Source organism: Cenococcum geophilum, assembly GCF_001692895.1.
Source record: "Cenococcum geophilum 1.58 unplaced genomic scaffold K441scaffold_5, whole genome shotgun sequence".
Taxonomy (NCBI): Eukaryota; Fungi; Ascomycota; class Dothideomycetes; order Gloniales; family Gloniaceae; genus Cenococcum; species Cenococcum geophilum.
The window spans coordinates 1,451,613-1,463,319 of record NW_027137563.1 but is presented as its reverse complement, the minus strand read 5'-3'; the positions used below and the strand labels follow the sequence as shown (position 1 = coordinate 1,463,319).

The 11,707-nt window shown below is 43.6% G+C and overlaps 2 protein-coding genes across 2 annotated transcripts; one reads left to right on the top strand and one right to left on the bottom strand.

Moving 5' to 3' along the window:
- Nucleotides 1-257: 257 nt before the first annotated feature.
- K441DRAFT_673951 (kinase-like protein) lies at nt 258-1,496 on the top strand (the record flags this gene model as incomplete). The annotated part of the gene is made up of 5 exons (XM_067650692.1): nt 258-406; nt 458-753; nt 848-889; nt 945-1,066; nt 1,122-1,496. 5 exons carry the CDS (start codon nt 258-260, stop codon nt 1,494-1,496), a joined length of 984 nt encoding a protein of 327 aa, XP_067508471.1.
- Nucleotides 1,497-2,723: 1,227 nt separating this feature from the next.
- K441DRAFT_541449 (uncharacterized protein) lies at nt 2,724-2,927 on the bottom strand (the record flags this gene model as incomplete). Its single annotated transcript, XM_067642648.1, has 1 exon — nt 2,724-2,927. A coding segment is annotated over one exon (204 nt), but the record flags the coding sequence as incomplete, so codon positions are not given.
- Nucleotides 2,928-11,707: the final 8,780 nt, after the last annotated feature.

Genomic DNA, 11,707 nt, shown 5'->3' with positions numbered 1-11,707 from the left:
CGCGTACTAGAACTTTTTAATAAAGGTTTAAGCTAAAACGGTTTAGTGCGCGGTTAAACCTCGGACGAGGTCTAGGAAATCCATTTAGCCCCGAACTTCTATTTTTACTTCTAGGTATCTAAGACGCTTACACGATCTCTTTAAAATTCCCTTTATTTTCCTTAGCTATACCCTCGGTCGTATACATGGCCTTTTTTGCCTGCGACCCTTTTTGCCCATATGTACCCTAGCCCAGTCGTTTAGATCAGCTGACGTGAATGACGTCTTCAATCAATCGTGTCCTTAAAGGCCGCAAAGCTTCTTATGAAATCCTCGAGGTCCTAAAGGAACCATTTGTGCTCAAAGCGAGGGTTTTACCGTCTCTAGACTGTTTCCCACTTTCGTCCTCCGATGTTACTTACAAGCCGTAAGATCTTTTGCTAGCGTCACATTAGAAATATGACTTATAAAGCTCTAGAGTCGTTACCAAAGATATATTGCGAGAACGAGAAATACGGAATCATCAAGTGCCTGCTATTCTAGCATGCCCTTATATCCGACAGCTCGAGGATATCATTGACAGGAAAGAAAATGAGCAGAATTTTCCGTCCGACCCTAACATCAAGACGAGGCTGGTTTTAGAGTGGATGGATACCGACCTATGGCAACTCCGACCATACGGCAAGTTAACGAATCCAAGGCTGCCTCAGGTCGTGGCAAAGTCCGTCCTCGAAGCTTTAGTGGTCTTTCAGAGACTCCATGCTGTGCATACAGGTAAGTTTTACGGCCTTGCTTTTATTATCCCTCTAACTACCCATTCGCAATAAATCAGATGTAAACCCGAATAATATATTCGTGTCGAACTTAGATCAATCTACACCCACAGTCAAACTTGGCGACCTAGATAACGGTGAGTCCATGGCATATTACTATAGTGCGGCGGGCTTTTGCTAAGTTAAGACAAGCCTTTGCGGAAGGTGTTGCAAAAAACAATCCTAATGCGCAAACCCACGAAACACGTGCTCCAGAGGTGTGGAAAGGTCTTGGAGTTTGGCATGCCTCTGATATCTGGTCTCTAGGAGTGAGCGTACGTTTAGTGTGGCTCAATTTTTATCTATCTCGAAGCTTTCTAACGCTGGTAGCTGGTTCACTGGCTTATGTCGCGCACCTTGTTCGGTCCCCGAGATAAGATCATTCAAGATCACAGAACCGCTTGGTGCCTCGCCAAAATAGTTAGACTTATAGGGCCCATAGAGGTACCCGAGGATCCGAATTATAAGGACGAATTTGAACTCGCACACGACCTCGAAGAGTCAGAGTATCAGCATCCCCAGACAGGGCAGCTAACCCCCTACGTAACCTTAAAGTCTTTACGACAGGAATTGGAGCAGCTTCCCCGAGACGTATGCTCGCGGGAATGTATTGACTTTCTCGAGCATCTCTTGGTTATTGATCCGACTCGGCGACCGACTGCTGAAGAGGCTTTGCAGCATCCATTTATCAAGTCAATCTCGTAGTCGAGAAACGATGCTATATTTTTAGTGCCATATATAGTATCTCAACTCAACTATATTTGACGTAATATTTCTGCTCAATCTCCCAATCGCGTTGATTAGATCTTCCATTAAAAGGCGTGGATTATCTAGCCTCTGTACACAGGATATTTTTAACATGCGGATCGTTGGTACCCCCCAACGAAAATTTTGACCCGGGGGTAAGCTTTGGGCAGAGCCTTATGTAGAGTTCTATCTCTTCAAACACGTGCATTTTTGTCAATTTTTTGATTGGTGGCTGCGGCTCAGGGGCCTGTAAATGGCGGGCTTGTTTTCCAGCTTTTGTAAGTAGTTTTTACTGTAAAAAGCAGGAAAAATAGCCCTGAATTTGCAAGCCCATGGTCCAACTAGCGAAAGTGCGTACTTATAAGAAGTAGGGCATGAGCTATATATATACATATAAGGTGAAAAAGCGAACGCTTGGGTGGGCGGGTGAATTAACAGCAGCTTCAATTAATGAGAACTAGCATATTCGAATTTAATTAGATAATATTGTTGCTGCTTAAAGTTCTTCATGTAGAGACTTTAAGCCGTGCGCTGTGGGATACGTGACTCCCTATAGACCCTATTATCTATCTCTTTAAACACGTGCATTTTTGTCAATTTTTTAATTGGTGGCTACGGCTTAGGGGCCTATAAATAGCGGGCTTGTTTTCCAGCTTTTATAAGCAGTTTTTACTGTAAAAAGCAGGAAAAATAGCCCTAAATTTATAAGCCTATAGTCTAAGGAGAGCGAAGCGTGACCGCAGCCAAATAGAGAGAAAAATGGGTGTAGAGAGATGTGTTTTAGGTATCGCCTTATACGCGAGGCTAAGTTAAAGAGAACGCTGGCGGGGTACCTAGTTAAAACCTTTATAAAAGGCGGAAGGCGTTGGCCTGTGAGGTTAAGCAATAAAGGCGGAAAGTATCTAACGTCCAGCGGCCTAGGCGTTAGACCTCTTCGTTAGAGAAGCCGTAGTCTAGGGCGTATTAGGCCGCGCCCCTGCGGAAGCTATAACCTGTATACTGTGCAGCTGGAATACTATAGAGGTTTAGCCTTAATTTAAGCATCCTTTACGCGTATAAGGCGGAGAACGCCGCACCACTAGATGCGGTAAATAGCGGCGTGGAGGGAGCTTAGGGGTCCAGAAGAAAAAGCCTCTATAGTGCTACTATAGGGCAAACCGCGTCAAAGGTGGCGGCTACTATAATTTAAACGCCCTGCTTATCTTTATTAGTCTTGCTCCGTTTAAGACGGAAGGTAAGGTAATTTTTAGAGGGGCTAAACTGTACGTCTAAGCGAGTAGCTTTAGTTGCAGTAAATAACGGTTTAGACCGTTGCTTATTAGTATAGGAGATTTTGCCCATACGGAGGTACCCTACAAATGCGAGGTAGAAGGCAGCGTTGGTATTTACCCCTAGGATTAAGTTACTGCTAGTCGCGATCTTAGTAAGGATGCTACATAAGATTAGCAACTTCGGGGTGGCTTCTTTTAGGTTAGGGTTAAGAGAAGTTACCCTATCTAGTATGCGACGAAGTGACGTATTCTTAAATACTGTAACTAGGAGAATGCGGTTAATATATATAGAGTAGATCGCAGTAAGGTATAAGCGTAAGGTCTTTAAAGCTACCCTACCTATATACGGAGAACTGTTGCTATATGTCCTCTATACTACCCATTCTATAAGATTGGGTAACTAGGCTAGATATAGTGCCACAGCCCTTATAGCGCAAAAGAACTCCTACGACTTTGTACCTAAGGTATACATCTTACGGGTGTTAGGCTTAATGCCGTGCTATAAGAGGCTTGAAACCAAGTAAGATTGGCCTAATTAGGTAATGAAAGTAGGCGGCGGGCCCAGTAGGTTAATAAGCGAGCCTAAAGATAGGCCGTTAGCACTAAGAGATTAATCTAAGGATAAAGATTTTTGACTGTAGCCTAGTTAAAGCGAGAGAGTGCGTTAGCTAGTATATTATCTTTAGATAAAATCCAGGAAGATTATAACTAGATATTAAATGCGGCGGCCTAGACTAAGATTTATCAAAGGAGCAAATTGGCAGGGCCTTTAAGTACTGTATTTTACAGGCCTATAAGGGCGACTGTATTGTCCGTATAGACGTAAACAAATAAATATTACCAGGCAGGGCTCTATTTCACAAATGCGTTAGTAATAGCGAGTACTTTAAGCACATTAATATGGGCATGGAGGTACTTAGGGGCAGGAGATACTGCAAAGAGGTTATCTTATAGCAGCGTAGAGGTATAAAGGCGCCATTAACTATAAGGAGTAGAATGGGTCTCGGCGGAGGTGTAGCCTAGGCAGCTATAGAAGAAGCTAGCGTAACCATATTTAGATAAGGCATCCGTAAAAAGATAGATCTAGGGGCGAGTAATATCCTCCTAAAAGAAACAAACCCCATTTTAAAGCGCTAGGGCTTCACTCCACCAAGCTAGGTTAGAGATTACCGCTAGCGGAATAGGTAAAGTACGGCAATTTATAAGAGAGAAAGCTATAATAAGGTCCTATAGCGATCTTAAGTAAGATTACCCTAATTAGATAACTTTTACGGCCCAAGCAAGGCTACCTCTAAGTTGCTAGCACTATTTAAAAGAAACTTAGGGCCTAAGGATAAAGGAGGCGAGTAGATCTTATAGTGCTATCTACTTAATAGGGCTAAGAGATAAGAAGAAAGTATTAGTGTTAATTTAATAACCTAGCATATCTAACACCATACTATAGGAGTCTTTAGTAGTGTTAGAAGGGAAACCAAGTAGTATAATTATAAAGTTATATATATAAGCTACTGGTATATAACTAGTGCCTAGGCGTAGGATAAATATAAAGTTATCTAGATAATAAACTAGCGTAAAAAAAGCGATGATTAAATAAAGGCGGCGTTTAAAAATCTAATATAGGGCTTCTGCAAAAAGGTTAAAAAGGAAAGGCGCAGTAGCTAGACTAAAGGGGAGGCAGCATTTGGTGTATACTGTCTTCTCCTACTTAAAACCCAGTAGGCGTTAATTGGTAATAGTGACCGGGATATTCTAAAAAGCATCTTTAAGATCGCGTTTAAGGATAACGGCTCCCCTTCTAGCAAGGAGGATAAGTGCTAAAATATTATCTATGGTGCTATAAGTAAGGGTAGAGTAGGCCTTTAGAATAGCGGCGTTAACGGAAAGGCCTCGGTAAGGCTTAGGTGAAGAAAGATTATAAATACGGCGGAGGGTTCTATTTAGCTTAGGTACGAGTCCTAAGGGGGAATAGTAAATCGCTTTAGGCGGATAAATAGCGATACGGCCAATAGGCAGATTAGTAGCAATTTTTACAGTAATTACCCCCGGGTTGGCATTGGATGGGAGTTAATTTAAATATATACGTACTAGTAATAAGGCAGTAACTCCAATCTGTGCGCTATATATTAGGATACCCTTAATTAAGGGGCCGAGATCTCTAGGGTATAGGAGTAGCTTATCCCTCTAGGCTAGCGCGTTTAATAGCGACGGCGAAGTATAAAATAGATACCCTGGGGTAAATACCTTAAATCTTGGCGTTAAGTTTAGGTATAGAGGGGGTATAAATTATTACGGAGACTCCTTACAGTCTTTCTTAACGTGATTTCCTCTATATGCTTTATAAAGATATTAATAAAAGCATAGCAATTTAAAGCACGGACGGCCTATATTCTAATTACCGCATATCTAGCCCTATAGGGATAAGGTAGATATATCTACCTAAGGGCGTTTAGATAATAAAATACTATAGGAGGATAATAGGGCCGGGCGCAGGGTAGCGAAGTTGTAGTTAGCTGCTTATAGTTTAATAGAAATAGCCTAGTTAGTAGGGTTAGTTTAACTAAGCCTTATAGCTCTTTAGTGGACAACCATAGCTAAATTAAGGACGCTATTCCAGATAAACTGTGCAGAGAAACCTATAATGGCTTAGTGGAATTTTGCCATTGTAATAGCTAAGGGGGTTAATATAGCCTAGAGGGTTTGGACAATAATACCATAGTTAGTAAAACCCTTAAGCTAAATGCCTATAGAGGAGAAGTCCTTTCTAGAGCCCTTACTAAAGGTAATAACTCTTCTATCTACCGTTAACTCTATTCAATTAGAGTTAATTCTAAATAGGTTATTACGTAGCTTTATAAGGTTCTCTGGAATAAATATATCCTTTTAGATTACGGCAACTTCGGAGACTGGGATCCTAGGAAGAAGCAAGTCTAGGCTCTTTATAGTAGGAGGGAGAAAAGACTTACCGGAGTTAGTCTCTACCGCGTTAATTATGGTAGGGTTCTTCTTAATGGCGGCAAGCTAAGCCTAGTGTATTTCTTCCGTGGCTAACTTTGCCTAGGTTATAGAAGTAGTAAGTACTTTAAGGGTAGCCTGGTTTAAAGCCGCCTTATAAGCGCGCTCCTGCTTACGGTCTTTTAGCTCTTATTCATAAATATCCTATAGGCGCTTTTTAGCTGCAGCTATGGCTGCGGCGGAGGGCGTAGGGGCCATCGTAATGGAGGGGCAACGCGTCTGCGAGCCTTCGCTATCAAGAACACGCGAATAAAAGCATATACTGTATGCAGGAGCATCTTCAAAAGAATTTGTTATAAGGAGTAGACGGGATAAATATAGGATGGCGGAGAGGAGCAACGGTAACGGCCTGAATTCAAGGCTTTAAGGGAGGAGATTTAACGGTTAAATAAGATCTAAATGAATAAATCAATAGCAGCTTCAATTGACGAGAACTAGCATATTCGAATTCAATTAGATAATGTTGTTGCTGCTTAAAGTTCTTCATGTAGAGACTTTAAGCCGTGCGCTGTGGGACACGTGACTCCCTATAGACCCTATCATTTAGTAAAGCCTCATGCAAAGTTTTAGTAGAGCCTTGTGCAGAGCTTTGGTAAAGCCTTGTGTAGAGCTTTATGCAGAGCCTTGTGCAAAGCCACGTGCAGACGTGCAGACTTGCAGACGTGCAGACGTGCAGACATGTAGACGTGTAGACGTGCAGATATATAGACGTGCAGACAATTATAGAGCCTTCTTAGTATATCAGTACTGGAGCTCCGTATTAAGCCCGAAGTAGAGCTTTAAGTAGAGCTTTGAGCTCAAGGGGGAGACCCCCTTAGACTCCCCCTGCGCACTGCGTGCTCTATTCACTACGTGGGTAAAGCTCTTATAGAGGTTTTGGTAGAGCGTTTGGTAGAGCTTCGCATGGAGGTTCGTATAGAGCCTTTATAGAGCTTTTGCAGAGCTTCGGTAGAGCTTCAGTAGAGCTTTATACAGAGCTTCGGTAGAGCTTCGTGCAGAGCTTCGGTAGAGCTTCATGCAGAGCCTTATACAGAGCCACATCAGGCATTCGCTTGGGCGATTAACTACAGAGACGTTTATAGAGATAATCGTATAGGCAATTATATGGACGTTTGATTGATTAATTATATACGTTTAATTAATCGATTGTATAGGCGTTTATACGGGCGTTTATATAGACGATTAATTAATTATATAAACGTTTGTAGAGATATTTACACAGACGATTATATAGGCAATTATAGAGCCATTGTAAAGGCGTTTATAGAGACATTTGTAGAGACAACTGTAAGACTTCCTAGTATATCAGTGCTGCGTTAGTAGAGCTTTGAGCAGCTCAAGGGGGAGACCCCCTTGGACCCCCCCCCCTACGCACTGCGTGCTCTATTCACTGCGTAGGCAGAGCTTTTACAGAGGCTTTAGTAGAGACTTTAGTAGAGCTTTTAGTAGAGCTTTTAGTAGAGCTTTTAGTAGAGCTTTTAGTAGAGCTTTTGTAGACCTTTGTATAAAGCTTTATATAGAGCCTTGCGTAGAGCTTCGTGTAGGGCTTTTATAGAGCCATGTGTAGGCGTATAGGGTGCAAACGCTTGTAAGGGTAATTAATTAAAGAGACGTTTGTGGAGACGATTGTATGGGCCATTATATGGACGTTTAATTAATCGATTATATGGGCGTTTGTACGGGCGATCGTGTAGACGTTTATAGAGCTGTTCGTAGAGACAATTATACGGCAATTAATTATATAGGTAGTTATACGGCCGATTACAGAACCTTCCTAGTATATTAGTGCTGCGTATTAGAAGAGCTTTAGAGCTTTGTATAGGGCTTCAAGCAGAGCTTCAAGGGGGAGATCCCTTAGACCCCCTACGCACTACGTACTCCATTTACTGCGTAGCCAGTACACTAGGTGGGCAGAGGTGCTGCAAAGCCTTTAGTAGAGCTTTTGGTAGAGCTTTTACGGAGCTTCGTACAGAGCTTTTGCAGAGCTTTAGTAGAGCTCCGTGAGAGCTCCGTGTACTTCCCCCTAAGGGAGCTCTCGCAAAGCTTCAGGCCTCTATACAGCTACAGAGCTTATAATCGCTACTCCTCTGCCCATACAGCCCGTAAGAGGCTGCAAAGTAGATATATTAGACGCATGTAAAGTCCTCTATAATTCTATATATTAATATTTATAATATGCAATACTAAGATATTTTAACGTTTATAATATTTTAATGTTCGTTACGTGGATTCTGCCATAACTTACCGCGCGCAGTTTTGTTTTTAACCAATGAGAAGCTGGCTTGGCAACCAATCAGAAGCTGGCTTGGCGGAAGTTTGAATTTCAGGACCCCCAACCCGAATATATAGACCACTCGTACCTCGGGTCAATAATCACCCGCGGTAAGAACGCGTAGGAATAGAATATGGTAATAAAGCTTTGGTATTGAGAAAGTTGCCTCTTAATTTTCCTCTATAATAATCGGCGCTTACTAAAAAGCGCCGAGCCCGTGTTTTTACATACAAAAACGTCCGTGCAGGCTTTTAGAAAAAGTTACTGTACACGCGCCGACGCGTATCCCATCTAGAGCTCCTTTTTAATCACCATCTACCTGTATTTTTATACCTATATACCAACCATGTCTTCCTTACAACGCCCATGCGCGCAAGCCTCTACCCAAAAGCGATTCGTAGAGCCTCTCTTAAGCCTTAATCGATCTAATCCTAATTAGGAAATCAGTACATAACTAATATGATCAATATAATCAATCAGGATCAGATGGGGCGATTTTATAATAATCAAAATCTATAGGTCAATTACGATTACGTTGATTATATGCATCCCTGATTAAACGGCAATATTCAATATTAATATAAAAACCATCAACACTTATATATAAAGCTGGGGTATTCTATAGGCCGCAGCATATATAATAGGTAGGACTAGGTAAAGGCCAGCGGTAAAGGGACACCCCCTAATTGATACTCGGACACCCCCCAATTGATATTCGGACACCCCCTCCTGATTGAGTTTAATTCCTTCCTGATTAAGTTAGAATATCACGTGAATTTGAGTTGTTTGCATCCGCATCAGTACGCGACCGTCGCGCGCCCATATCCAAAACATCACCTCGCATTTGCATTACCTATCCCCACCCCAGCCTCTAACTGTTGAGCGCCCGCCCGGCTGGCTCTGTTCGCGTTGATACATCAACTTGTCGCGAGCCATCCGCATTTGAACAGAATACCGGGTATACTACGCGTGGGCGTGGCGCTGGCGGGGGCACGGTCGCAGGCGCGAGCGTACTCGCACAGGCAGTTTGTAAACAGGCAGTTCGTAGACATCAAGCAGAGGTAGCAGCACCTAAATAAGTTCACAGGGTGCTGCGCAATCGAGGTGTGACAGTCATAAGAGTTATTTAATTTTCGCGATACAGATACAAACAACTTAAATTCACGTGATATTCTAACTTAATCAGGAAGGAATTAAACTCAATCAGGAGGGGGTGTCCGAATATTAATTGGGGGGTGTCCGAGTATCAATTAGGGGGTGTCCCTTTACCGCTGGCCCTAGGTAAAAGGCATATCCCTTGCACCGATATCGTCCTTAGAGATATGGCCCGTGCACGTAATTAAGAACATTAACTTCCTCGCGTTAAGTCGTAAATAGATAACTTTATTAATTAAATATACCACTAAAATGGTGTGTAATTATATACCCAAGGATATAGATCTTATGTAGCCTACTTAATATACTGTTTTAAAAAATTGGGTCGTAAAAAGCCACTGCTTCGGGCCCTAGCACTTCCTCCTTTTAACAACTCTGGTGATGCGGCAGAATAACTTACCGCCCGTGTATGCATCTCATTAATTGGTGCGCACGGGCGGTAAGTTATTCTGCCGCATCACCAGAGTTGTTAAAAGGAGGAAGTGCCAGGGCCCGAAGCAGTGGCTTTTTACAACCTAATTTTTTGAAACAGTATATTAAGTAGGCTGCATAAAATCTATATCCTTGGGTATATAATTACGCACTATTTTAGTGGTGTATTTAATTAATAAAGTTATCTATTTACGACTTAACGCGAGGAAGTTAATGTTCTTAATTACGTGCACGGGCCATATCTCTAAGGACGATATCGGTGCAAGGGATAGGGGAAGGAAATGAGGTAGGGGGAGGGAGGGAGTATGGTGTTTAAATACCTGTGCACACGCCTGTACACGGATCCTACTTTATCACGGGCTTCGATTTTGTATGGGCGCTTGGTTCAAAATGTTAATATAGGTTTGCGGTTCAATGTCAATATCAATATGGCCTCATATTGATATTGAATATGGATAACACCTCTGCACCGGTTTTGCACACCATTCTAGGCTACCGAGCCAGCGGTACTTAACCCGACCCGCTAGAAGACAACTTTTCTCTCCAGAACACTCTCATCGAAGCCCAGGTTCATACGAACGCACGCACCCAGGACTGGGCAGACTCTCAGATACTCCACGAGCTCCTGATCCCCGTCCCGAAATAATTTACACCTCGCCACAATCTGACTTTCTCTCGTCTGGATACGAAATTATCACGACGTGCAGAAGGAAATCCTCGAATGCTCACCAGTATTGCCATATCGTGGGGTTACTGATGCCATAGCTATCAGATTATCGGGCGTCTGAGATACTACATAGCCAAACCCTCCGATGTTGCTGCAATTATCATAGCTTTTGCATGCTCTCCTGCCTTACCCGCAAGTGATTCGAGCCTCCGCGCAAGGCTGGAGAAGGTGGCAGCGCGGGCTAGTTAGATACAAGGGCTAGCGAGCTGTGGAGGAGCAAACCGGTTTTTGCCAAATTCTGTTCGTGACAGCGAGATGGGATTTTCGTGGCTCGGCTGGAAAGCGAACGCGCACGAGTGGAGCTGATGAGGGAGAAGATTGAGCTCGATATGCATCCCTCGCGGGATGATGAGGGAGAGGAGAGCTTATCGTGCAGATGACCACTGAGGTGGATGTGAGAGTCATGGGTTTCCACCACAGATCCTCCTCGCCTTCTATCGCAATATGGAATACAACCTCGGAGAAGTTGTGGTGAGGTTTGTCGTCCCGTCTGGAGTTACTGCGCGGCAAACCTTCCAGATTAAACGCGTAAATGATGTTGAGTGTTTCAGCAAAAGGCATGGTTATCTGGTTTTTCTATCCGGCTCGTGGCCGTAACAATCGATGGGAGGCTGATCCTCGCAGGTCCCCATGGAAAAGTACGTTGCGGACCCCTGCAGATCTCGCCCTCGTGACTGGCTTTGGAAGTTACTCCGAGCCACTATTCGCGTGGTCTGCTCTGGATCCGTTGAATTTCCTCAAAGCTTAAATATTCTAGGATTAAGCTATTCTCCGTGTGAAGATTCGATTGGTCTAAACCAAGGTGCAGCCTCGGGAGCTTGGACCAAGAGCATTCTCAAATAAACTTTGAAACCTACAAGGCATCTTACGGATGGCAGCGGCTGTAGAAGTGCGAGTAGGAGGCTAGCCTGGTCTAGGGATAGGGCTTCTTCTCGAAAGAAATTCATTCGAGTGCCAAGAAGGGCCAGTCTTGGCTGATCGCCGATGTGAACTGGTATTCCAACTGTGGTCAGCTATTCCATCAGCATGCTGACTCTGCACAGGAACTGGCTTACGGTCGGAGATAGAAGTCGGTGTCGCAATTACCGCTGCATCCTTGCCCAGTCTCAGTCCTGTCTTGAAGAAAGTCTGGATCGGCTTCAGCTACGGGTCCGCCAGCCCGAGGGTCGACAGAGCTACGGTCTACAAGCCATCGGGAGCCATTCGGGCCGAAGAGAGAGCAATATGACGTACAGTGCTCGTTGCTTGTCTGGCGCTGAGAATGCGCGAGAGCTAAGAGAGCTGAACGAGAGCGAGGAGA